The 18821-nt window shown below is 42.6% G+C and overlaps 1 protein-coding gene across 1 annotated transcript; it reads left to right on the top strand.

Annotated features, from left to right (window-relative positions):
- The first annotated feature begins 5713 nt into the window (after positions 1 to 5713).
- On the top strand, positions 5714 to 11132 carry ALOX5AP (arachidonate 5-lipoxygenase activating protein). Its single transcript, XM_072132983.1, has 5 exons — positions 5714 to 5933; positions 8535 to 8634; positions 9469 to 9539; positions 9831 to 9912; positions 10751 to 11132. The coding sequence occupies exons 1-5, from the start codon at positions 5864 to 5866 to the stop codon at positions 10911 to 10913; spliced, it is 486 nt and encodes a 161-aa protein (XP_071989084.1). The 5' UTR covers positions 5714 to 5863; the 3' UTR covers positions 10914 to 11132.
- The last annotated feature ends 7689 nt before the right edge of the window (positions 11133 to 18821 follow it).

Genomic DNA, 18821 nt, shown 5'->3' on the forward strand with positions numbered 1-18821 from the left:
CTGTTGATTACTTTTTATAGAATTTTATATGTTTTTCTAAATGGCAAAACAGTGCCATTTCCGACTTTGGCCGCTATTTTCTGTTATAAGGGTAAAAGACAGTGAAAACCGTTATTATATTTTGATAGATCGGGCATTTTCGGACTAACTAACTAATAACTAATGTGTTTATAATGTGTTTTTAATGTTTGTTTATATTAATATCAGTTCTAGGGAAAGGGGGGGTGATTTGAATTTTTAGTTTTTTGTATTAGAATTTTTTTTTCCTTTTTTTAAATTTTTATATTTACTATTTTTCAGACCCCCTAGGGTACTTTAACCCTAGGTTGTCTGATCGATCCTATCATATACTGCCATACTACAGTATGGCAGTATACGTCGATTTTCATCCTCATATATTACAATGTGCAATTAGCACATTGTAATTAATGGGTTAAAATGAGACAGCCTGGGGTCATAGCAATGGATAGCAATAGATCGACGCTCCCTGATGGCGTCACGGGCGTCCATGCACCGCCATCTTTTTGAAGCCACTGGCAGTTTTGCCAGCGGTGATCAACACCCGCGATCGGTGCTGGCAGATTGCATCAAAGACTTACCGGCTATGGAGAGAGCTCACGGGCTGAGCCCTGTCGATGCAACAGGCACCTAACGCGCGGCGTACTATTATGGTATGGTAGTAAGGGGTTCAAGGGGGCTCCTTATATCACACAGCTAATTACTCTCTGGGATACAACTTGCCATGCACCTGTGTGACATCACAAGACCAGGAATAGAACGAGCCGTGCACCTGTGTGACATCAGAAGACCAGGAATAGAACGAGCCGTGCACCTGTGTGACATCACAAGACCAGGAATAGAACGAGCCGTGCACCTGTGTGACATCAGAAGACCAGGAATAGAACGAGCCGTGCACCTGTGTGACATCACAAGACCAGGAATAGAACGAGCCGTGCACCTGTGTGACATCACATGACCAGGGATATAAGGAGCCGTGTACCTGTGTGACATCACATCACCAGGGATATATAACGAGCCGTGCACCTGTGTGACATCACAAGACCAGAAATAGAACGAGCCGTGCACCTGTGTGGTCACATGACCAGGGACCAGTTTATATCTAGAAAACCGTGTGGAATTTATAGTATATTGGAAAATTAAATTGTATAAACTTTTCATTATAAACATACTATCAATTATTTAGTGAAAGTGGACATATTTTTGTGTATGCTTTTACGTTATATGTCCACCATGAGCTCATTAAGAACCCCTGGGGGACATTTGCACTGTTTTTATTTTAACTTTACTTTACATTTTTTTTTTCTTTTACAAGTTTATCCCTGTAACTGAAGCATCCATAAGAGGTAGAGTAACAGCTGGAAATGACCCTCTGTGAGGGCTGATGTTGATCCATGCTGACCTAGGTCTGACCAGACCCAGCAGCTCTGATTTACCCCTTTAAACCCAGAGGTCACATGACCACCAAATCTATAGAGCTGGCGGCTGTACCATCTCGGCTCCTCCGTACATCACACAGTGGAAAAGGGAGAAGTGGTAATAAACCACAGTTACCTTCACCCTACGGTCTCCAGGTGTCTTCCCAGGGTCTTCAGGTGTCTCTGTCTTTCAGCAAATATTTTATATTGCTTGTGTCGTGAAAAGTTATACAATTTTCCAATATACTTTCTGTATCAATTCTGTATCAATGCCCAGTCCTGCTCCAGCAGCTAGCGGGAGAGCGGTAGAAAACGACAGCGACTTCTAAAGATGTTGCTGCAGACTCCGAACCTGCGCTCGTCGACATCTAAATTGAGCTGGTGGGCAGAGAGGAGTTAAAGGACACCTGTCATCAGGTCTCTATTTCTGTCACTATTTCTGTCACCACTACCTGTTGGAGCGGCTCACAAGGATCCCATCCCAGCCTTTATCTAGTCAGTTCCTGCATTAATCATTCTAAAATCATGTTTTCTTTATTATGTAAATGAGGCTGGTTACATGGTCAGAGGCAGGGATGTCACCCCCGTTACCCCTCCCCTCTCCCTGCTCACATCTTTGTGTAATGTATAGTAAAGCATTGCTAATGTCTGTGCTTTACCTGGTGACATGTTGCATCCTCCTAATACACATGTGTGAGACACAGACATCAACTACACAAGTACCTGACATGTTCTTCTACAACATGGCTGCCTGGAGCTGTTGTATCTCTCCTAAACATACAGGATACAGGGGGTGCCAGCACTAGGAAGCACATGGAGGAGCCATTACACCATTATACCTCACATCATTATACAGGCTGTCAGTCATGTGTATAGGAGCATCTCATACACACACAGGCTGCAGGGGGCACCAGTGCCAGGAGTGTCACATCATTATACAGGCTGTCAGTCATGTGTATAGAAGTATCTCATACACACACAGGCTGCAGGGGGCACCAGCACCAGGAAGCATATAGAGGAGACATTACACCATTATACCTCACACCATTATACAGGTTGTCAGTCATGTGTATAGGATTATCTCATACACACACAGGCTGTAGGGGGCACCATTGCCAGGAGTGTCACATCATTATACAGGCTGTCAGTCATGTGTATAGAAGTATCTCATACACACACACAGGCAGCAGGGGGCACCAGCACCAGGAAGCACATGGAGGAGACATTACATTATACCTCACACCATTATACAGACTGTCAGTCATGTGTATAGAAGTATCTCATACACACACAGGCTGCAGGGGGCACCATTGCCAGGAGTGTCACATCATTATACAGGCTGTCAGTCATGTGTATAGAAGTATCTCATACACACACAGGCAGCAGGGGGCACCAGCACTAGGAAGCACATGGAGGAGCCATTACACCATTATACCTCACACCATTATACAGGCTGTCAGTCATGTGTATAGAAGTATCTCATACACACAGGCTGCAGGGGGCACCAGCACCAGGAAGCACATGGAGGAGACATTACACCATTATACCTTACATCATTATACAGACTGTCAGTCATGTGTATAGGAGTATCTCATACACACAGGCAGCAGGGGGCACCAGCACTAGGAAGCACATGGAGGAGCTATTACACCATTATACCTCACACCATTATACAGGCTGTCAGTCATGTGTATAGAAGTATCTCATACACACAGGCTGCAGGGGGCACCAGCATCAGGAAGCACATGGAGGAGACATTACACCATTATACCTTACATCATTATACAGGCTGTCAGTCATGTGTATAGGAGTATCTCATACACACAGGCTGCAGGGGGCGCCTGCACCAGGAAGTACATGGAGGAGCTATTACACCATTATACCTCACACCATTATACAGGCTGTCAGTCATGTGTATAGAAGTATCTCATACACACAGGCTGCAGGGGGCACCAGCACCAGGAAGCACATGGAGGAGACATTACACCATTATACCTTACATCAATATACAGGCTGTCAGTCATGTGTATAGGAGTATCTCATACACACAGGCTGCAGGGGGCGCCTGCACCAGGAAGTACATGGAGGAGCTATTACACCATTATACCTCACATCATTATACAGGCTGTCAGTCATGTGTATAGGAGTATCTCATACACACACCGGCTGCAGGGGGCGCCAGCACCAGGAAGCACATGGAGGAGCCATTACATCATTATAAATCACACCATTATACAGGCTGTCAGTCAAGCACTGGGGGTGTGGCTGTGCCTCCCACTCATGAATAAGCTGGATAGCTTGAATATGATAATGACTCATTGGACATCTCACAGGTCATTTTCATACAGCTTTAGGACCTCATTGCTTAAGTTTACAGGCATGTAGAGGGACAATGAAGGGATAGAGGCAATGCTTTCTAATGGCAGTTTATGAAAATATATTTAGTTTAGGGGGTTAATTTGCCCCCTGACGGGTTCTCATTGGTTTGAAGCACAGTCCATTCAACTAAATGGGATTAATCTGCAATACCAAACACTGCCACTATAAAATGTACTGCACACATCTGAACGGGGCAATGTCTTCTAACAGCTGGATGACAGACACTCATCAATCTGATATGCATCACCTATCCTAAGAGAAATTATGCAAAAAATAAAACATTAAAATATCCCTTTCCTTTTGTGCTTGATAGGTCTTTAGTGATAAATGTATCATTTCTCCTGAAAAAGGCAGTTTTTACTAATACAAGGACTGTTGTGGAATCCAGTTCTAAGCAACAGGCAGACACACAACAATGTTACATGGCGATGGTGTAAAACACTAATAAATGTCTTGGGGATAACCACCATCTGCTGGACTTCACTAGAAAGCTAGAAAGGAGGAAGCAGCGTGTGGTTGTCACAGCGGAGCCACATGTGTATGTGCATCCCTTCTAGAAAAAAAAGTCATTTTACAAAGGAAATGTCATCTCTCCTCCTATAAGTCCTACATAGGACTTCACAAACCAGGTCTCAGAATTGGACGACTTATTTGGAGAAATAAAAAATAAGAGCTACTTGAGCCTAAAGGTGCTAATACAATTACAGGTATGCCAGTGGTAGATTATAATAATATGGACTGTTTGGGCAGCAGTCCAGGGCCTAAGGCTTCTGGTGGGGCCATGGTCTCCAGAACAACCCACCAAGTTTGATACTGCCCTATAGAGATAATGTAAAGTGGAATCTCAAGCCCTGAAATCCATTTATATGTTTGCAGACTCTCAACACATATGTATACAAGAGCCCTTCAGGACCTGTGTGGTGGTTCTCAAAGGTCCTTAAACTGCAGAACTGAAAGAAGACAAAAGGCATTCCCCCTTCTTTCCCAAGAAGTTTGGTCCTGGATCCGTATGTAGACAATAAATGTCAAACATTTTAAAAAAAGGGAGCCCTCAATCTTTTATGCAGCCCTTGGCCAGTCTTATCACCCACCCTGATACAGGTACCTATTGTGATTTATATTTTGTAAATTGTGATAGTCAGTGGTGGACTACCAGATTAACCCCATCATTAATAATCCTGGTATTTTTGGTTTGGGAGGGGCATTTGAGTCCCTTTATATGTCAGGAAAGGGCTGCACCCATTATCTCTGCACCCCCTAACGCTATATTTAATAATTGTATTATAGAAAAAACATGAGGATTTACTGATACTGTTAATATACAAGTCTAAAGTAAGACTAGAAATCCTTAAAGGAATTGTCTGGGAATTATTATTGACCGCAGGACCTCATTCAATCATACTGGAAGCTGAAGCTGTAGTGATGGCTCCTAGCCATTACATTGGATACAAAGCCGTATTCTTCTAGCTCCATGTCCACTTTTACCATAGATAAAACAGCTGATGCAGAGGCCAAGTGTCCAGTATCTAAAATATTATCAGACAACCCCTGTGCCAGATCTATCTATTGGATACTGGATTATTAGATCGTTTAGTCTAACCTCATACCACCTAGTTGGCTTAGTTAACTCCAGAGAGTGTCCCAAACTTTTTTGAACGATGGTGCAACCTAGACCACGCCTACTTACCACTAAGCCACACCCCTTTTAAACTTAAAAACAAGTTGCCTGTATGGTGTCTCATTTGAAAAATGTGTCACAAAGCATGGGGGTCAAAGTTAAGCCTGGTGTATTATAGTGTCATATAATGAAGGCAAAACTATTTTTGCCTTCACCACTTTAAGGACAGTGTGGACACCAGCATCAGAGACAATCTCCAGCTGCATATTTATATACATCGGATCCTCTGATAGATCCTGAGCAGAGATAATACGTCAAAGATTAGAACATTGACTTCCTCTATTCTTTCCTCTTATAACCACTACATCCTCTGCCATCAGTGCAGCGTTACTCACTCGGCAGCAGGACCTCAGCCGTAGCCTCGTGAAAAATGAATCAAGAAATTGTTGGAAATATTGTCCTCCTGGTGATTGTCACATTGATCAGCGTGATACAGAACAGTAAGTAGGACTCTGGTCGGTACATGGTCACATTCATTGTTATGTTTCCGTTTCTCTAGTGTCATCAGAAATGAGAGTACAGGGGGATCCTCGAGCGGCTTAGGTTGTGGCACAAAATTGGCTACTTGTGGTGGGGTTGGTGTTGGGGTTGGTGTTGGGGTTAGTGGGGGGGGGGGGTGATGTTCATAGAACGAAACTTCCCGTAACCCATGTAGATAGATGTTGGTGTCCAGTCTCTGCACCACGAGGCCATCATCACACATTCATGAATGTTTCCCTCCGCTGCCTGTACTCCAGCTTGTGAATATTTGCTTGCAACACCTATCAGTGTTTCGACAGCAGGGAGAATGTTAGTGTCTGGTGCCTTTATTAAACCACTAGTGGTGTCATGTCTATACCAGGAAAGAGAAGGGGCTCTGGAAATGGTGTAGGTGTTCAAGAGCGAAAGATTTGGGGAACTTGAGGGGAGTTTTCATAAAACTAGGCAGCAATTTCACAATAAGGTGAACATTCTTGGTAGGATATTTTATGACTACAGGGTGTAAGATGGTTGATGCAGTACAGAAGGGAGCGGCAGTCTTCCTATCACAAGATTGTAACTTTTACTTTACATTATTAAACACTGCATCTTAAAACCACCTATCCCATAACGCAAATGATAAAACTCTGTACAGGCAATGAATAAGCAGGAGATGTCGGGCAATATTGTAGATTTTTTCTGTGGATTTCACTCTATGCATTTCATAGTTATCATGGTTTAAAGGAAATCTACCATCAAAAACAAGAATGATAAACCGGGGACAATTACATAGATCCGGGAACAGTGACTGTGGTAATCTTCTTACATTTGTTACTCATGGCATCCTTTCTTCAGAAATCAACATTAGAATTTGCTAAAGAGCCAGAAGGGTGTTACCAGGGCTCCTGCATGCTGTAGCTTCACAGGCTATTACACTGTCTCATTCTTGCTCCCTCAGCACTCCTTCACAGTGTATGATGCTCTGACCCTCTCTATTTTTGTATGCTCTGGGGCAGTGATGGCGAACCTTTTAGAGACCGAGTGCCCAAACTACAACAAAGACCCGCTTATTTATCGCAAAGTGCCAACACAGAAATTAAATTTGTGATTTATACTCCCTTCTCTGTCACAGTTTTCGTTGATACCAGCACCTGAGGACACCAATAAAGCAGAAAATAGTCCCAGGTACAGCTGTCACTTTAAAATAGCTCTGTGCACAGCAAGTCCTGGGCTGTCTGGGACTGCAGGAAGATACCTGGAGTCATCTCTGAGTGCCCACAGAAAGGGCTCTGAGTGCCATCACTGCTCTGGGGGATTCACCAGAGCCCCCCTGGGCTGTAGCTTCTCAGGCAGATACACTGTGAAGGAGCACTTCCCCCTCTACTATCTGACTGTGAAGCTACAGCTCAGAGGGGCTCTGGTGAATCCCCCACAGCATACAAAAATAGAGAGGGCCAGAGTATCCCTGTGGATGATGCTGTGGCCCACTCTATTTTTGTATGGATTTTGGATATTAAACACCAGGATCCCATGCTCCGTGCACCACCCACATTACTTCAAGGTTGCTGTCTTTTCTCTTATTTTTCCCCCAGAGCATAATTTTAAAAGTTGATTTTAGAAGGAGACCATGGATAACAAATATAAGAAAATTACCACGGATCTATGAGTAAGTGTCCCTGGTTTATCATGATGGATTTCGATAGTAGATTTATTTAACTTCGTGGAAGGAAAGATACAAGTAGTTACAGGAGTCAGTGGGCACAAGAGTATATTTTTTGTGTCAGCCAGTTTTATAACTGCTAAAGATCTGCTAAAGTAAGTCATCTACTTGTGAACAATTCTTTACTTTCTGTCTGTGCTTTCTGTTAGGACAGTCTATGATACCCTCACAATATGGAGAGGCATGCTTTTGTAAAAAACAATTGTTACATAGTGTACTCCTCTGCACTTCAGATTAACCTTCAAATAATAAATACAATGGCTACTTACCACTCTGGCTGAGTTCCTGGCTGTTTTCCAACATAACAACAAACTACACATACTCACCTGTGCTCCTCTTCATCACAGTCCCGCCTGTGTTCTTTTTTTAATGTTGACCGGCCAGGATCACCTAGAAAATTAACTTATAATTAGCAGCCCAAGGCGTGGGGAAAAGATTCCAGCTCTACGGGCTGCTAATTACACACGCCTCCTGCGTGACATCACCTCCCTCTTCAACAAGGGAGAGGGAGGCATTTATCATGCAGGAGGCATTAGCAGCCCAGAAAGTATGTCACAGAGACAGACAGTCAGTGGCAGAGACTGTCAGTGACAGACTGACAGAGACTGACAGACTGTCAGTGACAGAGACTGACAGTCATTGACAGAGACTGACAGTGACAAAGTCTGATAGTAAAAGAGACTGACAGAGACAGTGACAAAGACTGACAGTCTGTGACAGATACAGTCAGTGACAGTCAGAGTTATAGCTAAGAGCAGTTATGTATTATCCCGGGCAATGCTGGGAGCTACAGTTTGTATATATATATATAAAATCAAAGAAACAATTTATAATTGTGATTTTTTTCCCCCCCACATTTTAGTCTTCTTTGCCTTTAAAGTGGAACATGAATCCAAAAATCAGCACTCTAAGAGCTTCCAGAGAACAGGTTCGCTTGCCTTTGAAAAAGTGTATACTGCAAAGTAAGTCCAAGTGACATCATGGGGGTCATTCACTAAGGGCCCGATTCGCGTTTTCCCGACGTGTTACCCGAATATTTCCGATTGCGCCGATTTTCCCTGAATTGCCCTGGGATTTTGGTGCACGGGATCGGATTGTTGCGCATCGCCGCCATCATGCGTGCGACGGAAATCGGGGGGCGTGGCCGAACGAAAACCCGACTTATTCGGAAAAAACCGCCGCACTTAAAAACCGAAAAAGTGTCGCTTGGGAAGCGCTTACCTTCACCTGGTCCAGCTCGGTGTATTCCGGCGCGTTCTGATGATTTTCAGCGCAGGAGCGCCACCTGGTGGACGGCGGAGGAACTGCCTTCATAAATCCCGTCCGGACCCAAATCCTGTGCAGAGAAAGCGCAGCTGGATCGCGAATGGGCCGGGTAAGTATAGAAATATGTTCTATAGATTTCTGGCAGGGCTATCCCATTCTTCATATGTAGCTATATAAATAGCAATATTTAGTTAAGTATAAAAGTGTGTTTAGTATTTGTGCTTTTTACTACTTTTACTATTTTCTTTGGCCAGTTACAAAGAAAAAAACTAAGTTAGTTTAAATGATAATGCATTCATTTTTATATGGATCCTTCCGACCTATTGTTCACTTTTTGGACAAACGGAAGTAGCCGAACACTGTAGTCAATTTTTTCCGAAAAAAAAGACAAATGTTATTCTGCCAATCAGCAGAACACATCTGGATATGTGATTTCTTGTTCATTTGGTCCAACCTCTTTATATTTTATAGTATTTGATAAGTTTACAATTTCTTGACACATTTTGGATGTTTTATCTCATCTTTTCCAGCCAAAACTGTATTGACGCCTACCCTACATTCCTGGCTGTGTTGTGGTGCGCTGGTATCCTCTGTAGCCAAAGTAAGATACAGGAAAACTTGTCTTTCTTTTTGAATAAATAGTTAGTAAGGTTTCAAATAATTTCATTGCTACAACCAGGGGTGTAACTGGGCCCCATTGCAGACTTCTGAACAGGTTTGTGAGGTTAAGACAACAGAGTAAGTAGTAAGAACTTGGATGTCTAGTCTAAAAGACAGATCTTATCTCTGTAAGAACAGAAGGTAGCGCTATAGGTAGCTCTAGGGATATAGGGCCAGCAAATTATTCCTCTGACGCTGCCTCCTAAACCTTTCTGTCCATATATTTGTCTAGCACCCGCAGCCTTTGCAGGCCTCATGTACTTGTTTGTTCGGCAGAAGTACTTTGTCGGTTACCTGGGAGAGAAGACGCAAAGGTATATTATTTAATTTGCATAATATATCAGGAACTTCATCGACTTAACTTGTTACATTAGATAAAGGGTAAACATTTTTATAGCAATTGAATCTGAATTAAAAAAGGGAGGGGAAAGTGCTGAGGGAGCAGGGGGAGGGAGAGACTGTGTGGCACATTTACTAAGAACAGTGCAGTCTGTACTATGTGCATTTTCCCTGTGTAGTATGCAGAGGGCGCCAGATTCAGGATTTTTGGTGCACGTTCTTCATGAATCTGGAACGCTGCAATGTCCTGACAAAGTCCACCACTTTTTTAGGTACACCTTTAACATGGGGCGTGCGACACCCTTCTGTCGGACTGTTCTGACTGAGCATTGAAGTGCCCCCTTCAGTGCAGAAATTTGTGTCGCATGAAGTGCAGCCACGACACAAATAGGTCTCGCAAAACACAAATGTGGCACAAGCACTTCTTAAATACCTGTGCAAGCAATTTGCACAGAAAAGAGAGTGCAAAGTCTGACATAAAACTGGTGCACAGTATATCAACCTGTGAAGCTCCGGTAAAGCCTCCCAGAGCCCTTCTGGCTCATTAGTATAATATTAAAAGTTTTTTATTACAAGGAAGGAGGCCATGGATAACAAATATAAGAAGATTACCACGATACCTGGTTTATCACACTTGATTGTGATGGCAGATTTCCTTTAAGAGTTTTTTCAGGGAGTTAAAATTACACTTAGTGTGTCTGCTGGGGGCTGGTAACATAAAAAGAAAGCATTATATAGAATTATAAGAAAATGTATTTTTTTTTTTCTTAATTCCAAGTTTTTCCTTATTTTTATTATTCCTTTTTCTTCCAGCACTCCTGGATACATTTTCGGAAAACGCATTATATTTTTTCTGTTTGCAATGAGCCTGGCAGGGATCCTGAACCATTACCTAGTGATCATCTTCGGAAGTGATATGGAGAACTATATTAGTGGAATCAGTAAGACCTTCTCCCCTTTACTGCTCATTCCATAATTCTCATGCCTGACTTCCACCGCAGCATGTAATGTCCTCTTTTATACATTTATGACATAACTTTAAAACATGTAAGACGATTGTGAGAGTCAGTCAGATGGGACCTCTCATTATTGTTAGTATAAATTAGCCATAGCACTTATCTCGTGTACTTGCCTTTTGTATCCTAATTCTCTATATTTGGTTTGTTTCTCAAATAAAAAAAAAGAAGCAACTTAATAGTTTTGGTTAAAATGTTTTCCATTTTTGCTATAACTTCTATGCAGGCCCATGTGTCTCCACATGTCATATTCACTCACTTTCCTCTGCCCCCCCCCCCCCGCTATCTGGAGGTTTGGAAGTTTTTTGGCGTTTCAACACCTTCCCCTACACCAGCTCTATGTAGGTATGGATGATAACGGGGGAGCTCATACCACTGAGGGTGCATGCCAGTGACCCAGTGACGTGGCAGTAACGCATGCGTTTTTAAAAGCAGTGGAACAGCTAAGAAGAGGAGATTTGCTTGATTACACAGCTCTTAACAATGCACTTACCAAACACATGCATTGATGCAGCATCAACAAACGTGGGCGTTAAAGCATGCGTTTTATAAACGCATTGTTGAGAACTGTGTAATCAGGCAAATCTCCTCTTCTCAGCTGTTGTAATGCATGTGTCGCTTCCCCGCTCAGGTCCCCGGAGTTCACCTTCTTCTTCCCGGTGTATGTAAGTGCATTGTCTTGCGACACAATTTGAAATTTAAATCCCGCACTAAGTCCAAATCAGTTGGATCGTCCGGCGGCAGCCCCCTCTCCCCCCCCCCCGATTTCTGGCGCATGGAAGCCAGTGCAGCTGCACCAAAAAAAGATTGCGTGCAACACAAACCCCTGTTAAATACCTGACAAAAGTGTGATCCGCTTTTGTGAATAAGCCCCTATGGGTCTGCCTAAAAAATCCAACATCCAATATTTTTTACTGATGAGGCTGAAAAACCAGGTGTGAGGTTTTCACAGCAATGTTAACAAAACGGATGTATCACAGAGACAAAACAGAAAAAAATGGAGACACAACTGAGACAAAGCGTAAGGGTTGCAGACCTGAAGCTGAACATCAACACCAATGTGAAGAGCCCTAAAAGATGAATACCTTTCTGAGAGCCCACATGCTACATTTCAGGAACTAACACAAATGGGAAGTCATTCATGACTAACCAAGAACAAAGCAATATTCAATAAAGTGTAAAGCACAGGATCCAATGAAAGCCAAAAACACGGCGGGGACTAGTGTAGTAGAGCGATTTTTTTAAGACGACCACTCAAATTTGCCTTGAAGTGCATGATATATGGTGGAACAGAAAATCTCTTGAAACGTCCTGGAGAAGGTGGATTTTGGGAGCGGTTTAGTTGAATAACGCACTTGACATTTAGAACATCTTTCTCAGTTGTATACACAGAACTATACAGTTCAGTGAAAGAACACACTACCTAGCTCGCAATTCCGTCTTTCTGGTGGTCTTCGGATCCAGTTGGTAGTACAAGTACGTAAAACAAGTGATATCACTGAGGCCACTGATTGGTGAGAAGTGACTCCCGTGACCCCCAACACTTCCAGGCCACACAGCAGAGTCTCGGTAAACCACAGACCGCTTCATAGCTAGAATCTGGAGTCTGCTTAAAGGTGGTGCCACACGTCACGTTTTTGGGCCGTTTTAAAGCATGCGTTTTCAGTCCGTTTAAAAACGCATGTGTTTTTGAATGTTTACCATGTGTTTGGCTGCTTTGAACCTGATTATCTTCATTTCTAGAAGTGTAGGCATCTGTGTAATAGACTAAAACTCTGGCTTTACCAGACTGCAATAAATCCTCATCATCCAGACCATTACCTGCAGGTAAATTGTATTCTCTAACAGTAATACACAATGATGAATTTTACATTCATTACCTGAATGAGGAAATGCATTTGGTTATCACTGTCCGGAGTGAACATCCTATTACCCATGCAAATTCATCACTGGATACAGAACAAATCATCTCTCTGTTACATATGATCTGCTGATCTCTATAGTGTCACATCCTGGATTATCTAATGTATCTCTGGGCCATTTCTACATACACAAGTATTGCTCTAAAACACAAAGAAAGAGGAACTTTCACCCCTTCCACCCCCTCCAACTGCATTTTATAAGTGATTCCTCAGTAGGAATGATTTCTCTAACCCCCATTGTTCCTTTAGAATCAGTTCTATTTGTCTTAGTTTCTCATGGACTGATAACGCTTTCTATTGTGAAGTGGAGCTTTTTTCTCCAGTCCAGCACCACCCATTTGACTGTGGAGAGCATAATTAATGTTAGGTAAAATACATTTTACTTTATTTATACCAATACATTTCACCAGAGCTCCTTCATTGTACTTTATCATTTTAAAAATGGAAATAAAAAAATAGCCCTACCGTATAATTCAGACTATAAGACCCAACCCACATTTAGTCATCCAAAAAAGGTAAAAATACATTTGACAGCAATTCTCTGTAGGCCACACGCAAGCACAGCACAGAAAGCTCTGTTGCATGCATTCACTCACACACAACTCTGCTACATCTATTCACTCCACATAGTTCTATTACATCCATTCATTCTCACACAGCTCTGTTACACCCATTCATTCTCACACAGCTCTGTTACATCCATTCATTCTCACACAGCTCTGTTACATCCATTTACACACACAGCTCTGTTACATCAATTAATTTATATACAGCTCTGTTACACCCATTCATGCACAAACAGCTCTGTTAAATCCATTCATTCACATACAGCACTGCTACATCTATTCATCCACATACAGCTCTGTTACATCCATTCACACACAAAGCTCTGTTACATCCATTAATTTACTTAGGGTACATTCACACAGCTGCGGCCAGGCGAGCATACTGCTGTGCGCTGGAGAGGAGAGGAGGTAACCCTCCATAGAAAAAAGCGCGGACACGGGCGCACACACGCGGAAAGATAGAGCATGCTCTATCCTTTCCCAGTGTACTGCCGCTGGACCGTCATTGCCGTGTATGCGAGACGTATATACTTCCTTCCAGACGGACATCTGAATGCACCCTTACAGCTCTGTTACCTCTATTCACACACAGCTCTGTTACATCCATTCATTCACATAAAGCTCACACACACTTAGCACTGCTACATACACAAAATCAGCTCTTCTTCATACCTAGTCTCAGCCACTACTTCTTCTCAGGCCCCGTCACTTGCTAGGAGGGTCAGACACTGCTGGATCCTCCTTACTATAAGATTTTTTCTTGCTAAAAAGTGTATAAAAATATATGTATACTTTATACATTATATACTTCCAGCACTTGTACAATAAAAAGTCCTGACTGCTGGTCAATTTCTAATGCAGAACACATTTGTAAACAACATCCACTTTGTTCATTCTGTAATATATCACATGTGGTACGTGAACTCTGATATGAATAGAACTAATGTAGCTACTGCATTCTCAATAATGACCACAGGATGTCAGCAGAAGCATGTAATATGGAATAAAATGGAAGTATCAATTATCTGTCTATAGCAGAATTTATACATTAGTTCTAGTAGGGATTGGAAAGCCATATTGTAAGCTGGGGCAACTACCTCACGGGGTATTATTTCCCTGCTATACACATTTAACCCCAGGTACCAAATTCCTGTTCAAGTTGGAGTAGCATCCAAATGACCCTGCAGAGGTGACAACATTGCTGTGAGATGATAGCGAGGGGCAGTCATCAGGTGACCTTGACTGAGACATCTATTCAAATTATTCATAGGACGCACCTGGTACCTTCTAGAATCCATAAGTTCTTTCCATCTTCTTCGCCCCATTGCTTTAGTGGGATCAGCATTGCACTTTTAGTGGACACGCCCTAGAATTCAGTCTTTTTTGAAAAATGTTGCTTTCCTGATATCAACAGCCTTTCACACGTCTATAGGGCTGATCTTCACTGCTCTGCTTCTAGCGGGAAAAATTGGTTCAAGAACCAGTCCTATAAACTTAGTCAACTCATCTGCATGACTGCCAGAATCCATGTTGGTGGCCAGTTGGAGATCACTGCTCCTTTTAGTAGCCCAAGTCACGGCCACTAAGATGATAATATGAAAACATGGCGACTTGGGATTGACTACATATGTTTATCTGGCTGCTTAGCTTCTTCACTACAGAGCATTGTATACACTTTATGGTTTGGGATGAGAGGAGGGTGCCTACAAGCCACATTGGACCAATACTTGCCCACTTTTTTGTTTGCCCCTTGTCTTTGTCTCTTTTTGTCCATTTTTATTGTTTGTATTCCTCTCTTTCTCCTGTAGCTATATGACCACACTGCACTCGTCATGGTACCGTTGCACCCATGACCCCTGCACGGGGAGATGGTTAAGAATCTTCTTCACTCCCAGACGGTGGTCATATGTCCCTTCGATATTTCTGTACATCTAGGCACCTTTACATCACTGCTTTACCCCTGTGTAGGGATCCTTTGCGTATTTTGCATTTTTTTGTTACCTGCCTACTCTCTTAATACACAGGGATGTACAGGTTTGAAAAACCCGGGTTGGTAAGACGCGCTGCCCCAATTGAGTAAAATCCGACAGGTAGTATAGTTCAAGGTTCAAGGTATTATTTATTTGTAGGATAAAAGGACTACGCGTTTCGGGGGTGGTCCACCCCCTTCCTCAGGTCCGTGACAAATGCTAAGCAAGATAACATGATAAAAATAATTTAGAGTATATATACATATGAAGGATACGTGGTTGTATGGTGGAGGAGGGTCCATATTGCACGTGTGCCGTCATAAAAAATTCATAAAACATAATACATAAGGAAAAGTGCATACAAGGGAAATACATGTGGTTCATCTATACAGTAAAATTCATAGCATAAAAAGCGCATAAAAAAAGGGGAGAATACATAAGAGGAAAATGGTTCAAGTAGGGACATAAAATATATATATATATATATATATATATATATATATATATATATATATATATATAAAAAAATAAATAAATATACTGATCACTACCATGGGGAACACTACCATGGGGAAAAAATGTATTTTTTTATGACGGCACACGTGCAATATGGACCCTCCTCCACCATACAACCACGTACTACTTATACTTTATTTTCTCTTACATATGTCTTCAAAAATGAACATTATCCTTCATATGTATATATACTCTAAATTATTTTTATCATGTTATCTTGCTTAGCATTTGTCACGGACCTGAGGAAGGGGGTGGACCACCCCCGAAACGCGTAGTCCTTTTATCCTACAAATAAATAATACCTTGAACCTTGAACTATACTACCTGTCGGATTTTACTCAATTGGGGCAGCGCGTCTTACCAACCCGGGTTTTTCAAACCTGTACATCCCTGTGATTCCCTATCCGGCACTACCTCAGTACCGGACTCCGGGAAGACGCAGCACACCCCACCCACAACCACTGGAGAACAAAAAGTATCTACTCTAGACGCTTAAGACACAAGGTGTCACCAGGTGAGCAGATACCCTCTAATACTTCACCTTACTTTCAAGTTTCTTATTGCACTAGGGGCGCCGCCCGTGTCCTTTTCTATTTTTACTCTCTTAATAGAAACCTTTGAACCTAAACATAAGAGTCCTGGAAGAAAGACGTGAATATGACCCTCATTTTCCCAATTTCAGTTGCAAATTAACAACAAGTACCTAGTTGTATACATGAAGGTCAAAGGTCCCACAGAAAAATGTAGTACCACCCCCCCATCCCCACCCTAATGTTTTTATTAAGTCCAGGATTTGTAAAAAATAAAGTCCTCAAACTCCACTTACCTTAATGACTTAATTTTATACTGCACACTCTGACCACTATACTTGTAGCAGAAAATTGTATGCATTTGTAAACGTACAGCTCTGAGTTATAAAACTGGCTGCGAGTAGCCACCACTAGGGGGAGCTCAGAGCATAGAAATTATTACAACCTCCACTAAACTCAAATAAAGCTGACCAAATCTATTTACGTTTAGGCTCCCCTAGTGGTGGATACCTGAAAGTGCAGTAATTAACATCAGCCTGCAGAAAATGATGTTCTCATCCTCCATTGGCCCCATGGCAGATGCTTACATAGTAGTTACCATTTGAGATATCCCCTTGTTAAGCTACATGCACATGACAACTCTTTAAATTCCATATAAATTTTCCCATAGGCTCAATAAAGTGGCAAAATGTATTGCTTTTGGCCTGTCTGTCAGGAGCAGATCATTTCTTCTGACATGAGAGGATGCTTCATCTAAAGGATTTACATTTCTAAAGGATTTATTATACCCCAGAATGAAAACCAGTTACAGCAATTACAATAATGGGGCAGATTTACTTACCCGGTCCACTCGCGATCCAGCGGCGCGTTCTCTGCGGTGGATTCGGGTCTTCCGGCGTTTCGCTAAGGCAGTTCCTCTGACGTCCACCAGGTGTCGCTGCTGCGCTGAAGTCCGCCGAGGTCCGCCGGAGTTCACGATCCATTGCTGGGTGCAGTTAAGCGCGTGTCCAGCGACACTTTTTTTTTAAAAAATGCGGCGGTTTCTCCGAATCCGTCGGGTTTCCGTTGTGTGCATGCTGAAGCCGATACGCCACAATCCGATCGCGTGCGCCAAAATCCCGGCGGCAATACAGGGAAAATCGGCGAAAAACTGAAATATTCAGTTAACCCGTTGCAAAAACGCAAATCAAGCCCTTAGTAAATGACCCCCAAGTTTTCTTCATCACTCTGAACAACCTCCAGTTCATTCTCATCAGATCCACGGCACAAGTGAAATGAAATAAAAATATTTCATGATTGTTTTGCTTGTCTTTTCTTAACCTGCCTATTTATTAATAGTTATGAATTAATGACCTCCCGGGGGTAAACCTATTTCTATATGACTGATCAGGTCTATCTTATATATCATATAAATGGCCTTTACATACCTGCAGTGGATGAAATTTCTGGTACATTTCTGGTGTAAGAACAAAATGTAGAGGAGGCTCAAAAAAATGCCCACTGTAGTATACAGTGACTATTTTATGTTCAGATATGAGGTCTACACAACTGCTCTGCAGACTATACTCCCCCTGCAAAATAAACAGGAGGATGCAGCCCTGATCAGACATATTCATAGAGAAAGAATACAGATCTGACACTCCTGATATGTCCAGGGCTAGATTATAGGGAGGGCTCCTGAGGCAAAGGCCCCGGGGCCCCAAACACTTTGCTCTAAGGGAACACCCGCAAGCAATGTGCAACACCCCTGCCAACACAGAGGCAAGGTGGTTGTTGTGAATAGCGCCGTCTCCATGTTTGGAGCTGTTAGGGAGACTGATCATCTCTCAAGGAGGTCTCTAAATGGTGCAGAACTTTGTAATTGCAGCTGTAGCCACTGCCTGGTAAGGGAGTATAAAAACCCCTGGTGGGAAGGACCATATGATCTGAGAGACTCCATTTTGGAGCACATGTCAGTTCCAGTAGGCAGAGGAGAGAGCAGCACGTGTCTGTGCTGCAACAGCCAGTGTCATAGTATCAGGAAGTGTCTCAGACTACTAACCAGACACACAACTCTACAAGGAAGCAGAGGTCCACCATCTAGACTCGGCTCTATCTTTACCAACCCAGCCTAAAGTTACTACTTCGCTGTGAGCAATCCTTCCTGTGGACCAGCTATTTCCTATCAGCTCTGCTGAATCTGCTACTGATGCTAAGGCTGTTGGCTGCGGTTTGAAATTGAATAAAGAACTGTACGTAGATTTGCACAATGTTGCCTCCGTGTAATCCCTGAATCAGGCTGCAACACCATCACAGGCTCCCCAACCTCCACCATCCTACCTACAGCTCAGGGGTTGCCCTGACAAACCAGTGCATCATCCTCTC

This window comes from Engystomops pustulosus, chromosome 2 (genome assembly GCF_040894005.1).
Source record: "Engystomops pustulosus chromosome 2, aEngPut4.maternal, whole genome shotgun sequence".
NCBI classification, from domain to species: domain Eukaryota; kingdom Metazoa; phylum Chordata; class Amphibia; order Anura; family Leptodactylidae; genus Engystomops; species Engystomops pustulosus.

Coding starts and splice junctions, on each gene's coding strand:
- ALOX5AP (XM_072132983.1), top strand. CDS start 5,864: ATGAATCAAGAAATTGTTGGAAATATTGTCCTCCTGGTGATTGTCACA. Junction 8,635..9,468: donor GAAAAAGTGTATACTGCAAA/GTAAGTCCAAGT, acceptor CATCTTTTCCAG/CCAAAACTGTATTGACGCCT. Junction 9,540..9,830: donor TGGTATCCTCTGTAGCCAAA/GTAAGATACAGG, acceptor ATATTTGTCTAG/CACCCGCAGCCTTTGCAGGC.